This window comes from Monomorium pharaonis, chromosome 4, assembly GCF_013373865.1.
Source record: "Monomorium pharaonis isolate MP-MQ-018 chromosome 4, ASM1337386v2, whole genome shotgun sequence".
In the NCBI taxonomy this organism is placed as follows: domain Eukaryota; kingdom Metazoa; phylum Arthropoda; class Insecta; order Hymenoptera; family Formicidae; genus Monomorium; species Monomorium pharaonis.
In genome coordinates this window covers 3,082,626-3,097,493 of record NC_050470.1, presented here as the reverse complement: position 1 = coordinate 3,097,493, position 14,868 = coordinate 3,082,626, and the positions used below count along the sequence as shown (strand labels likewise).

At 30.0% G+C, this 14,868-nt stretch overlaps 3 protein-coding genes across 5 annotated transcripts; 2 read left to right on the top strand and 1 right to left on the bottom strand.

Annotated features, from left to right (window-relative positions):
• The first annotated feature begins 36 nt into the window (after positions 1-36).
• Positions 37-9,315, top strand: LOC105835007 (ribonucleoside-diphosphate reductase subunit M2 B). 3 transcript variants are annotated; one of them, XR_001138943.3, is made up of 10 exons: positions 37-789; positions 2,607-2,669; positions 2,774-2,959; positions 3,252-3,493; positions 3,684-3,912; positions 4,055-4,273; positions 4,422-4,597; positions 7,269-7,418; positions 7,504-7,832; positions 8,886-9,315. XR_001138943.3 is itself a non-coding variant. In XM_012677923.3 (7 exons), the coding sequence occupies exons 1-7, from the start codon at positions 727-729 to the stop codon at positions 4,587-4,589; spliced, it is 1,170 nt and encodes a 389-aa protein (XP_012533377.1). In that variant the 5' UTR covers positions 37-726; the 3' UTR covers positions 4,590-5,474. The 3 variants fall into 3 exon arrangements, 1 of the variants encoding a protein (XP_012533377.1); XR_001138944.3 differs by lacking the exon at positions 37-789 and adding an exon at positions 1,634-1,842; XM_012677923.3 differs by lacking the exons at positions 7,269-7,418; positions 7,504-7,832; positions 8,886-9,315 and having other exon boundaries at positions 4,422-5,474.
• Positions 5,573-7,630, bottom strand: LOC105835008 (1,2-dihydroxy-3-keto-5-methylthiopentene dioxygenase). Its single transcript, XM_012677924.2, has 4 exons — positions 7,471-7,630; positions 6,429-6,548; positions 6,088-6,267; positions 5,573-5,971 (listed from the first exon to the last, which is right to left on the bottom strand). The coding sequence occupies exons 1-4, from the start codon at positions 7,591-7,593 to the stop codon at positions 5,837-5,839; spliced, it is 558 nt and encodes a 185-aa protein (XP_012533378.1). The 5' UTR covers positions 7,594-7,630; the 3' UTR covers positions 5,573-5,836.
• A 229-nt stretch (positions 9,316-9,544) lies between the features above and the next one.
• On the top strand, positions 9,545-14,787 carry LOC105835009. The gene is made up of 3 exons (XM_012677925.2): positions 9,545-11,230; positions 12,059-13,032; positions 13,725-14,787. Exons 1-3 carry the CDS (start codon positions 9,842-9,844, stop codon positions 13,888-13,890), a joined length of 2,529 nt encoding a protein of 842 aa, XP_012533379.1. The 5' UTR covers positions 9,545-9,841; the 3' UTR covers positions 13,891-14,787.
• Positions 14,788-14,868: the final 81 nt, after the last annotated feature.

The following is a 14,868-nucleotide window of genomic DNA, read 5'->3' as shown; positions in this document are numbered from 1 at the left end:
TTCTTTTGTATGCTGTAAATCTTTGTTTATCTTAAACGCATTTATCACTCAAAATAAGATGAAGTAAGAATTGTCCAATTCATCCGCCGTAATTCGAATTCTTCATGGGGTCTCGCGCCAAGTGAAACGGACAAGCGCGGGCAGCGGCCTCAACGAGTTTCGGAAAGCGTCGACAACTGCTGTCCAGCGACCGCAACGTTTGTCCAAACAAGTTATACGATAACGTAACGTAACTTTGCTATCTCACAACCGTCTCTTCCCGATGACGAACTACTGTCTGCGCTCCTATCGCGTGTAGTCTCGTCGAGACGCGCGGGAAACCACCGACGTCGTGCAACGTCGCGAGCAAAATCCCCAACGGCATGCCGGACTTCGCGACCGCGAGAAATTCGCCTCGAAATATTTCCGGCCGAGAAACGCACTGAAGAGGAGAATGGAGGAGAATGACGCGGGCAGCGTGAGAACCGGTGGAATTTGGCGGCAAGGCCCGATCAGCTGATTGGTGGGCGACGGTTTAGGCGCGAAACGCCGGCATGGGAGGCCAATCGGGGGACGTGATCGAGATAATTTCGTCCGCGCCAGTGTTCCCTGCCCCATTCGCCGGAACGGTTTTCAGTGTCGTTCGTTATTGTCGTTCGCCTTCGCCGTCATCCTCGCAGTCATCCTCATCATCCTCCTCGTCGCCGTCTTCGTTTTCAAGCGTCGAACCCAGCTGTCCTGATAACGATGGCGTTGCACGAATCCACGAAGGAAAACGTCCGCAAGCACCTCGAGGACGTGTCATTGCATGTGAGTTGCTCCGCTGTTGTCCTTCCTCGTTCCGGACTCCGTCAGACTCTTCGTGTAGCCTTCTTTTACCTCCGCTCTTCCAGGCCTAATGCTTCATTAGGTTTTATTCCCGCGCGGTTCCGTGTATCTTCGTTATTACTAAGTAACGCGAGTGGAAAATTCCATTGAATTGTAGGACCCATTCTTTTTTCTACGTATACACTTGTACGCTTGACGTCGCTCGATGTACTTTAAAACGCAAGAAACAGCTGGATTTGAAGTAGCACGCGGTAGGTGAATAAAATTCCAGGCGGTAATTGAAGTAAAATAATTATCTAATTTATACGTACACACGCGAAAATGTATACATAGATGTTGTACATACATAATTTCAGGGAAAAAAGAGAAAGAGTAAAACGGGAACGTTATATTTTCGTATGTAGAAAAAATAGAAAAAAAAAATAGATGTGTGACTATGAAACGATCGTACAGGCATATAAAAAATTTAAGATTAATTTGTGACTCGTCGTAGAGAGCGATTCTCGCGTGTCCAATATTTTAGGTGTGTCTCCTACATTTTCCGCAACTAGGAACTAACAACTGCAAACGTCTGAGAAGACAATTCTTCGCTCGTAGCAGACCTTCCCGATAGATGCGGTTATGTTCGGACACGTGTCCGCGCGAGGATGCAAAATCTCCGGTTGTTCATTGATACGCGACGAAGAGCACACATCTCGAGAGAGATTCGCCGACGGAAAGCGCGCATTTCGAAACATCAGAGACTACTTATCAGTGCGACAAAGTAATGATGATCGCACTAAAAGATTAGCTCGAGGCATGTCTCATTTCATACGCTGACGCGTGCTATGTTTTGCATTTAAATAACTCGTGGAAGCGTGATACATATATCGCGTATTAGCTATATATATGGAGTAGTATATATGCCCCTGCGTGTGTTCGATATAATAGTGTTTAGAATGCCTGGTGTCTTTCATCAGAATGTGCTATCATTAAGTATATTCATGATTTCGTACCCGATGCTATCGTCGTCGGTAACCTAAGATGAATGACGAGGTAAAGAAATCATTCGCGTCATTCTCGCTGACGGAATTCTTTCACCCATTTCAATACTCCTCTAGGTTATGTGAATACCTCATATAGTCTCCGTAAACACACTCTCACTCGTTGAATTTATGATAAATACATTAATTTATGTATGAAGGAACAACTATACCTAATCGAGGAGAATTTGGATAAACCCTTCTAGAACTTTCTTCCAAGCAAGACAATCCTAGATACTTGGATTTGTTAGTTTTATAAATTGCGCAATTTAAAATCTACGTGATATCTGGCTCAAAATAAATTTTAAATATATTTCATGGATAAGTATTCTATTTAATCCAAAGTATTTGTTAATCAGATATATTCTAGATTTTTATTTTTTTGTTGTTTCTTATATAAATTAAGAATATTTTGTACCAAAATTATGCCTACTTAGAAATGTTTCTCATTTTTTGCATGAAATTATGTAATCTTATTCTATATATATATTTCTTTTGAATGAGTAATGCATCTGATGCAACTGCGAAAGAGTTTCTTTAATCAGTACAATTTATAGAACACTACATATTTTAATTTAGAGTACATTGATAATCCTTGAATTGATAAAAATTTATTGAACTAAAGTATGGCAATTCCTAATTAATGGTGCAATTTACATATTTGCAATCTTAATAACATATCATGATTGGGTGGAATCTATAAATGGGTTTATATTCTTTGTTACTGTACCTTCTTAAAAAATTATATTAGACTTAAATTAACAATATTTTTTGCAGACATCACCAAAAAAATCATGTATTTCTCCAACTATATCTCAGGATCATGGCTTGAAAAATGGGGTAGGTATTGCTTACTTAATTAAATATCTTTTTTTTCCTTTTGAATGTACTACTTTCACATTAAGATTTCATCAATTAACTTGGTAAAAACAATAAATTTATAGCTTACCAAAACAAAAGCTGTACGAAAGGTGCAACTAAAGGATGACTTCAATCCAGAACTGGAGCCACTGTTGCAGGAAGGTCCAAATCGTTTCGTAATTTTTCCTATTCAATATCCTGATATCTGGGATATGTATAAAAAGGCTGTAGCATCGTTTTGGACTATAGAAGAAGTACCTCTTCATAAGGTAAGCTGTTAAGTTGTAATGTACTTAAAAAAAAGTATATTACAGATATAAAAATATACAGATTAAAAACTCAACACATTTATTTCAAGAGATTTACTGGGAACTGAGCAAAACTGGAATTGTCAGAATTTATTTTTTAAAATCAGATTTTTGAAACTTGTAAAAAAAACTAAAAATTCTCATAAGTTTTTTATAAAATATGACACTCTGTGATAGCTTAATAATTTAAGAAAATTAGAAACAAATGTACATATTTTGTATTAGCAATAATGAATTCTTATAATTTTTACAGTTGGACAAGAAGGATTGGGATGAAAAACTAAGTTCCGACGAAAGATACTTTATCTCTCATGTCTTGGCATTTTTCGCCGCTTCTGATGGTATTGTTAACGAGAATCTGATTGAAAGATTCAGTCAGGAGGTGAAAGTCGCTGAAGCACGTTGTTTCTACGGCTTCCAAATGGCCATAGAGAATATTCATTCCGAAATGTATTCTTTGCTCATTGAAACTTATATTACCGATCCAAAAGAAAAGTAAGTGTTTCGATATACATTTGTACATTCATATATTAGTTACAATTTTTGCACATTTTTAAATTGTATTTAAATGTATTTAAATATAAATTGCATATTACATATACATATATTTACGTATTATTATAAATATAAATACAATATTATATTACTTAAATTATAAAAATATTGGTATTAATTTTATTTTCAGAGATTTTTTATTTAATGCGATTGAGACGCTTCCTTCTGTAGGAAAGAAAGCTAATTGGGCATTGAATTGGATCAATCATGAGAGTGCTACGTTCCCAGAACGTGTAATCGCATTCGCGGCAGTCGAGGGTATTTTCTTCAGCGGCAGTTTTGCAGCGATATTTTGGCTGAAAAAACGAGGAGTCATGCCAGGTCTTACTTTTAGCAACGAACTCATCTCGCGGGATGAAGTAAATTATATTTATTTTTTATATCTATAAATTGTTTAATTTATTAAAAAAATAATTTTTATTTAATATTAATTTCTCCTTTCTATATATTTTTTTATTACATGTTTACATTTATTATTTTATTTTTATTGTTCATTTTTAGGGATTACACTGCGATTTTGCATGTTTAATGTTTAAACACATTGTACAAAAGCCGTCATTTGAACGTGTAAAATCAATCATAATGGATGCTGTGGAAATCGAAAAGGAATTTTTGACGCAGGCGTTGCCGGTCGAGCTGATAGGCATGAATTGCACACTCATGTGTAACTATATCGAATTTGTTGCAGACAGATTATTCGTTGCATTAGGATTTGAAAAAGTAATTATGAGAAACAAGCCTACTAATCTGTTTTAATACTTATTAATTTTTTTTACATAATCGATATAGTGGATGTAATTCTGACAAAGTTTTATATCTTATTTTCATTTTTTTCATCAAAAGATATGAAATATTATGATAATTTTAGGTTTACAATTCGGAGAATCCGTTCTCGTTCATGAATTTTATTTCCTTGGAGGGCAAGACAAATTTCTTCGAGAAGAAAGTGGGCGAGTACAAGAAATTTGGAGTAGTGGAAGAAGGTTCTCAAAAAAAGAGCAGCACATCAAGTGTGGTGTTTGGTGCAAACTTTTAATACAAAAGGTTTGAATATATAAATATAATTTTAAAAATCGCATATGTTCCTCGAGAGAGAAAAGGAACACGTCGATAACTCTCCACGACTTTGAAATTGTTTTATAATAATGATATAAACTGGAGAATATTTAACAAATATTCGCGAGACGAAAAAATGTTTGTATAGTGTTCATAGGATATATGTAACTCGATGGTATAAGAAAGATATTGTAATTGCGTATTTCTATATTTTTAATAATAATTGTAATTTCAAAATATTTTATTAACACAATATGCTTCAAGAAAATATAACTTCGATCTATGAAGATTTTAATATAATTTTTTAATTTTATTTCCATTGTATATAACTAATTAATGGAAAAGCTTTTAGGAAGCTTGAAAAGCTTAGGAAGAAAAAATTGTATAAATAAGTCTTCTATAAAGTTGATCTATTAGAATATCTTTCTATGACCATCGAATTAACAAGCTTTTGAAAAGCAGACCAAATCTTTAATGTGTATGTACAGAGAATTAAAACGCATTCTAATTTATTATACAAAAGATCAACCGTTAATATTTGACATTTTCAAAACTATGACTTTACGCGATTTGATTACAATTTATTTTATAACTGACTAAATCAATTAAAAAATTGGACATTAATATTCATTTCTTATAAAAATTTTAAGATATACGAGAAAAAATTTTGTTATGTTAATTGTTCTGTTACAAATTCTTATTAATGATTAGATAAATATAAAAGATTGCGTAAATTAAAATAAATAATTATATAAATGCAGTCTCGATTATTTTAAAACTTAAACTGCTTAAAACAGTATTTATATAGATAAGTTTTCTAATGTAAACAATAACTATGTGGCAATAAATTTAATTTAAAAATAAAGCTTTCTCCAAACTTCTATTAATATTTTAAAGGTTTTAAGAATAAAAAAAATTAAAAAAATAAAAGTATTAGAAAAAAAGAGGACATTGAAACTGAAATACAAGAACAGATTTTGGTTTTATTTAAAGAATACCTACAAAATTGATATGTTAAAAAAGAAACTGTACGTACTAAACTGCTTTATACTGTTCATTCATAAATTATTACATACTTATATAATATACATTTGTATATATATACATTTTTTTCAATATTCACATATAAATTGATAATTTCACATTTATAGTTGAATGAAAGATAAATGTAAAAGTATTTTTTTCATAGAAAAGCTTATATGCAATATAATAGTATTGATATAAGATTCAAAGAAAAGATATTTCAAAGCCTTTCTGCAGTCGATTGAGATATTGCTTACGACATTCCATGTTTTCAGCTGGTCTATTGTATGGCAGCCAAACTGGCTCCCCCACAAAATATCTTTTTGCTTTTATATAATTCTAAAAGAGTTTCATTAGAAATTAGAAATTAATTTCTTGCAAATTTTTATTGGAATCAAAAATTTATTTTAAAGATCACAGCTATGAAAAGAAGAATGTATTTCCAATATTCTTACGTTAGTGTCCAAAGTAAAACGATGGTAAATTCCACTCGGTATGATTATTAGATCACCAGCTGTCACTTCAATCCGAATCCATTGATCATCCTTATCGCGCACATCGAAATAGCCCGACCCATCTAGAACCAGACGTATCTCCTCGTCAGTATGAAGATGTTCGGTGAAGAAGTTCTTCAACTGAAAATTAAAATTTTGATGGAGGGATATTAATATAATTAAAGCCATTGAAAAAAAAGCTATTAAACATATGCAGAGAGATATAACGTTAATTAAAAATATTTTTCATAACCAATAATAATAATTATGAATTAAAAGATAGAAAATGATATTTTTCATACCTTCTCTTCGTAATTTTGTAAACATTCTTTAGAGCACGTTATTTCATCTTCATAAGTATAGCCGCGTTTTTCGCGTAATTCTTTCAGAGTAACATCTGTTTCATAATTTAAATGATTTATCTGAAATTAATTTATATATGTAATAGTTATATAATAATATCTCTATAACAAATTATAACTTGCAATAAAGATCACAATGAAGTCATAGTGACATGCAAATGTTCACTTTGTCAGCGTGATAATAGATATTCGCATATTACTACGACTTCACTATGATATTATTTGTGATCTTTTGCTATGCAAATACAGCAAATTTATATTATAAAAATTTCATTTATTTGGTATAAATTTATATTAAATTTATATGAGCTAATGTACATGTCACAATAGTTTAAAAGTTTATTTACATTAAAATAACATGCATTATACATAATATAGAGATATAACATATATAAATATTTATTGAAAATAATAAAAATTTATATTTTTCAGATCTGTAAAAAAATTTAAGTTTATAAAATAAATATTTAGAACTTTTTAGAATAAAAAAACATACTGTAAGATTTTTGCAGAAACTTTCAAATTACGTATGTAATTAAATTTGGCTCGGATTTACTTTTGAATACATTTTCTGCACTTTTTGAATTTAATTCAAAGTTAAAGTGCAGAAGAAGTACATATCAATAAGAAGAAAACGAGAGCCGCCGCAAGTGCCGCAACATGTGTTATAAAATAATATATGCATAAAAATGTAAATTTAGTATATTCAATAATAATATACGAAGTAACATGTGTATATAGATATGTATATATTAAACTCATTTTGATTCTATTGTTCAGTTGTTCTGCTGTTCGTGTGATTTGACATTGAGAGGCATCAAGAGGAGCAATATCCAAGGGCAAGAATAATGTATGTACCACCTCATATGTGTTTTCAAACTATCCGACATAAGCAGGGGCGAGATGACATCGTCGATACCGCAGAATCAGGTAAAATCGAACGTCCGCGACAAACGATCTCTAAAATCGGCGTGTTTCTAACCTTAAAATATTCGACACCCGTTGTGGCGAACAGATTATCCAGCGATACGATTTCTGGCGGTTGCCTATGGTGTTCCAATCTTTGATCGGCTTCGCTGTTATCCATATACCAAGCGCGCACCATAGTCTCCTTCGAAAAATAACAAATCGACGTTACTACGAATAACGGTGGTGACGATAGAGATCGGTCTACTGCGTATTAACCGGGCAATTATGACGTAAGCAATTTACTAATTATCAGTTCACTAACGTCCTCCAACGAATTTCGAGAGAAATCTACAAATGGAGGGATTACCACAATGTTTATTGACAATTCATCGCAAACAAGAAGCTAAATTTTAAATTTTTAAGTAAGAAATCTTGGTAAGTCAAAACTTATGCCTGCTATGTATTACACCGTGCTTATAAATTTATATTTATTTATATATTTTTTATTATTTAAAAAGTTAAACATATCGTTATCGCATATTTGCAAATTTTTAATTACACTTGTAATTTTATTAAAAAGCTATTTTATCAATGGTGTGTTAAGAAAGTATAATTTATGAAGTTTTTTTTAAATATAATTTTCATATTTACTTTTTAAGCTTCGTCTACAGAAGTCGCAAGTCGCCAGTTGCGACTTGCGACAGCCAATAACTGTCGAACTTTAACTAGAAACTAGACGCTCATTGGCTGCCGCAAGTCGCAACTGGCTGCTTGCAACTTTTGTAGACGAGGGTTTATTGTAACTGATAAATGAAAAAGCTTTTAGGAAGAAAAAAAATTGTACAAATAATTCTTTTTCAACAAGTTAATTTGTGATCAGAACACTTTTTAATGATTCTGTTAAATTAACAAGCTGTTATCTATAAATTATTCATAAATTTATCATTATTTGAACATTCTTTAGAGAGAAATAAATTTCAGCTTTTTCCTCTTGAATTATTTTAAAATTATATGTAAATGAAAGAGAGCAAAATTATATTAGTCTATTCTGATATATTAAGATTGAAATATTTTTATATTGCTTCTTTCACTTCTTTAATAGTTAATTAGTCAATGGAAGAATTAAGGAGCTATAAGATTTGTAGAGAAATACAACATTCTTTTTATCACAATTTTATTTACTAGGCTTGAACAAAAGAAAATATTGTCTCCTTGCTTTATATTAATGTAGAAAACGTTTATTTATTCTAATTTCTTAAAGTAAAAAAATTCACAATTGATTTATTAAAATCAAAATTATTAATTGTTATTAAAATAAAAATATTTTTAAAGCAATTTAAATAAGATTCTATATATTGTGTCATACTTAATTTATTTTTTATATAATATTATGTGTGTGTATTTATGTTTTATTAATATATTTAATAATTTTATCATATATTTAAAAGAGCTACTAAAATTTACTCATCTTTTAAACTGTTTTATCAGATTTTTGCTCAAGATGGAGCATTGGATGAATAATATTACAAAAGATTACAGTGAGTGCATGAAACTCATCTTAATGCAAGAACAAAATGATTATGGATTATTGAAAAATCTCTCGTCCCGAGATACGGAACAGGCCTCGCGTTTTATTGATAGAATAATAATGAGAATTGTCTCTTTGTTGAAAATAAATCGACAATTCAGGATGTACAACATTAAGTTATTCACTGAAGACATTAATTCAATAAAAAAAAAGCATAATATTTCACTATTCAGTTTGTGTTATAATTATCTTCTTTTGAATACGAATTTTTCCTCACAGTATTTTTTGAAAAGGGACATGAGATTCGGCTGTATGGTCAATTTATGGCCTACTGTATCACCTTATCTCTTTATTCAGGTGAATTTTTAATAAATGACTTATGCTGACATATTTCTCTCGCACCGAATTTAGTTAAATAACAATTTAAAAATTGTTACTGTAACAATAACTACAGCTCATTTATTTAGCTTCTATAATAATAAGAAAAAATTGTATTAAATAATAAGAACTAAAGTAGTTATAATTATATTTAGAATTATTTTATATATGTATCAGGATATTTTTATATATTATATATTATTAACGAATTATTTTATATATTTATATGTAATATGCAATTTATATGCATATTACATATTATATAAAATAGTTAAAAGTAGCCCCCCTCCCTCCCATTGTGCGTGTGTATATGTACTTATCTTTAACTATTTTATGATGCATATAGATATAAAATAATAAAACACATGCACATACGTGCGTGTATGTATAGGTACAATATTATGAGGTTATATTGTTACATGTTATATGTTATATTATTTATAAGATTATGTATTGTGATAATTATTGTATTTTATTTATGTAAAATATACAGATAATATGGAAATCAAAGTGCGAAGACTTATTGGTTGAATCGTTCATGCATATACCATTGGATTTATGCATCGAGATCTTGGAAATAATAATCAAACACATAAACGAATTGGATATTTCACGAGCTAGACGCCTCATTTTCCTTTTGATTTATAAAATATACTGTAAATGTCTATGGCTGCACTTAGGTACAGTGTCAAAGGAAAATGTGATAAAGTGCATCGGCCAGTTAGAAATGTATTTTCAGAAATTGTTAGATTACTTTTTTGTTATTACTTACCATACCATCACGGAGAAATACTTGCAACATGGTATTGTAGTGAAAAATATGCTTCATTATACCAAGAAATGCATGCAGAGCAAAATTGAACATTACTCAAAAAACCATGATCTAGCGAACTTATTTACGCTTACATATGGCGGTTTTACCGGACAACCGGATTATTATCACATGCATCCTGTCAACAAAGTAAAGTCCATTGTAACAAGATTAGACCAACATCTAATCACTTTGCTTCTAAATCAGATTAAAGGCGTTAATTATTTGGAGTTTACAATTTGGGAAACTATCGAGGATGATGAGAACACCATAATCTCTTTACAGCGTGCTATTGTCACGGAATGTCATTATTTTATGAAATTGATAAAACAAAATAAATTTTTGATACCAAATGATCAGCTACTTTATTGCCTCGAGCAATTTATAAGTCCAAGAAATTCCGAAGAATCTATTTTAACTCTGCAAGAAATCTGTCATTACGTCGCTGATGGAAGATCGCATGGTAGGAAGGAGTTGATTAAGCGTTACAAGGAATGGGACTCGTCTATATTGGATTTTATCTATGAGAATATACCAATCTTGATAATTGATGAGCTTCATGTTATACTCGAATATCTCTATTATACATTTACAAATTTGTCTACTAATGCAGAAAAGTATAAGGTATATGTATCGGTATTAAAAATACTGATGCGAGTTAAAGTAGAGGACCTGCACTTTGCTGTACAAAATTATGTGAGACGTCATTTTGACGACAATCCTTTAACTTATCTATACAATGAAAATTGTTTCTCGTATTTCTTGGATCGCCATCTAGTATACATATTTGACTATTTCAATTCCGATGGATCACACAGATATGCAGAGGAAGCTTCTTCAATCGTATTATCTAACATGCCTATCTTCTTGATTTTTATTCTATTAAATCCAAAAAAAGTTTTAAATGACTTTATTATGGCTAATATAAACGATGACAATATGTCTTGTTATCTATTACAAGACAACATGCATATGCTGCAATGGTATTACGTACATCTTAAAAGGGGTCAATATAATATGCTGTTATACATATTGAAGGACTTGGTTTTCCAGAATCGCATGATATTATGTGATACTAAGTTCATGAGATTTCTGACTATGGTGTTATATTGTGGGGTAATGTTTATATATTGTGTGTGTGTGTATTTAAAAATTTTACCTTACTAAAATGAACATTTTAATGGAGTAAAATTTTTAAATTTATATTGAATTAGATTTGGCTGAAGTTTGATTATTTATGCATATTAATAAGTCGCGCGTATAAAACCTTATTTATACCATGATATAAAACTTACAATAATTTTTTCATTTTTTATTTTTCTACGTATCAGTGATTATTCAAAATAAATAATCTAAATATTTTTAAGAAACACGGTTTTAAAAAAATTTAATTTTACACAAGACAAAAGTGGCATAGTACAGAAAAGGAAATAATCTTTAATGCAATAAATACGACTTCATTATCGTTTTCCGTTTTTTCAAAACAATTCACAAAGACCTTATTTTTTAACGCATCGGTATTTATATTTGAATCTTTAGATATTACTTGAGATTGTTTTGAAATAAAATTCAATAATATATTGGGCTGAGATCGATATCATTATATATGTATATGTTATTTAAATTATATATGTATATACAATACGTACATACATACATACATATATATATATATATATATACAGACAATTAATACATTAGACCTAAATGTGAATGCTTTCTTAATAATAATTTAATTATGATTATTTAATTATATGAGCTCTATTATATAAAAATTCACATTTATTAATTAAAAATAAATTGCGAATTGTTTTATATTTATTACTCAAATAGGGTTTTATTCAAATGTATTGTTGTCTGATTAAAACATGTATAATAATGATAATAATTTTTATTTTTTATTTTATTAAAATTTATTTTAATTTCTTTTTAATCTTTTTATAGATGATACGAATGGAGGACCTAATATACGAACTTTACTTGATCCCTTCAATTCATAATCATATGCAGCAATCAACATTACATATTATATTAGTATTTATGGAATTACATATCTCGGGAATAGAATGGTTGACGCGCAGTATCGATTTTCACTCACTAACAATAATATTGATCAAGTTAGCTTTACTGCTAAAAAAATACAAGTTTTTTTCAACGGAAGAACAAAATGATTCTAATTCAATATATATTATAAGTAAAATACTGGAGAAATTGCGTTCATCAAATATATTGACATATGAGCAGTGGGATATAATGTGTTCAATGGGGATAGGGCCGCTTGAGATGAGTCAAATATTTCCTGCTATGAATACGTTAAAAATAATTCAGGAATACGTGAAACGTTGTTACGTTATACATCGACGATTGCGCACGGATATGCAGTGCCATCCTAAATTGCGCAATCATGTGCAATCCTTTAATCTTGATCGAGAAGATTTTATACGTCACATGATAATGCATTGCATCCCTTCGGAGTACATCATACATACACGCAACTTAACATTCAATTACTGGTACCATTTTGGTTGGGCCAACGAGATAGCAGCATACGAAAACGTAATGCGCATCATCGCCGAGACGTCACAAATCGTATTGGTGTACATAGAAATGTTCTCCAAAAATGTATTTGTTTCGTTATTATTCAAAATTGTGCAATTCTCTTCGATCATCGAAGACAACAGGCCTGGTGACCAAGAAGTAATTCGCCACATCTTGCTGAAGACTTTGTTCTCCATTAAAGATATTATTAGCCGAACGAATTACAACAGTATATACAGAGAAATGCTTGAGTGTATTCAAAGAACGGACATGTCTTTATCGACAGCAATGTATTTCAACAGCATTCGCGAAATTATTCAATCGTTCTTCACGGATTTCCTGAGAGATATGATGAGGCCTTTAGTGATAAACAGAGCTTGGTAGGTAAATAACAATATATTTCTTCTTTCGAACTTATGAAGGCATATTGTTGGAGTCACAATTTTATCAAATATTAGAAGTTCATATCTCTAACACACAAAATCGACGTGGCAAATAGTGAGGCAAATTACTAAAAAATAAACAAAATTGAAATCGCTTAAGTTATTAATAAGGAATACTATCGCTTCATTGTATGATGTTTTTATTAATTGTTATCTTTTTTTAAATCACTTTTGTAGTTCTATTTTTGATTAACAATTTGCAAAGTAAAAGCATTTTGATAAAATTTTATTAAATTGTTTATATTAATGAATTGAAATACAAGTTATTCTAGTTAGTAAAATCTACAGATTTTCAATAGAGCATGTAATTTTCGATGGCAGAAAGGAAACAAATTGCACACAAAGTCTCATGATATCGGCAAACTGCCGACAAACATATTACAAAACCTGTTAACATAATATACTAGCAGATTGAATCGATTAAATCGATAGAAATCGAGCAAAATTTGCAACTGCTTGACTTTGGCTGCCAATCTGCCATCAGATTGTCTACGCGCGCTGAACCTATTCCATTTCTGCCAATCTGTTCTTATGTTAGAAAAGACTTTATTGACAAATTTTAATTATATTTTAAAAAATATTTATGAAAACTAATATACGTGATATATGTGTTTGTGTCTATATTTCAGCACTTGTAATAGAAGTTCGTCTTGCGAATATCATGATTTGGATATTGAGAGAGAAATTGTAGCGATGTACGATGCATACTTGTTCATATGTGAATGTATTAAGTTACCTTCCACAATGATTTATCTTCGTTCCGAGCGACTACTGCATAAGTTATGCTTTGAATAACATTCCAGCTTCGATAAAGCATGGAAAAAATTTACTTACACTGTATTTTCTAGGATTATTTTATTTGAAATAGAACGGTAAATGGTATCGTTTTTTTCGCAATTAGAATACGCGTCATAATTTTATCAATGATGCATTTAATAAAGTATTTTGTTACGATAATTTTTCTTCTTTGCATGAAAGAATTGATAATGCGTGCAAGTACTTTTTAATTTTTAGTTTTAATCTTCTATTTACTTAATTTTTAGTTTTAATATTGATAGTCGTATATTACGGATACCTTTTACATGAATAACTTCCATTTATTTACACAAAATTACATATTATTAATTATACATTTTAAAAATTCTATAAAGTTTTTTTAGTAACATAATATTTAAGAATATAACAATAATTTTTTTGTGTGTAATTAATAGAATATTTATACTTATAGTAAACTATTACATATTATATTTGTAAATTCTACTAAAATGTCTATACTAAATGATGATCTTTTTCTAATACGGAAATTTCTTAAAATATCTAGTTATCTGAAAATTCGACTTTTAATCGACTGCGCAAAATTATCGTAATTTTTCTACAAATTAAATATCTTCTAAATTTTCTAAAAATATATTTATCGTTAAGAACTAAAAAATTTTAATTCAATATTATTCAGTAACTCTTTACTGAAAAACGATCTCGAGTAGTGGTCCGATTTTATAACATCACAAATTTGTTTTTAAAATGTAGATTTCGACAAACAAAAATGTTATTAACGTTGTTTAAAGAAGACAAAATTATGAATCATGTTACATTGGTACTTATTTCATTTAATGACGCATTCAATTGCTTGTAACCATGGCTCTTAAATATCACACTGATACAAATCTTTATTGCGACAAATGACGAAACAAATGATGAGAAAAGTATTGAAAAATTTTATATCCATTTATAACATTTTAACTACATTTGTGCGTTTTATAATAACATTGTGCT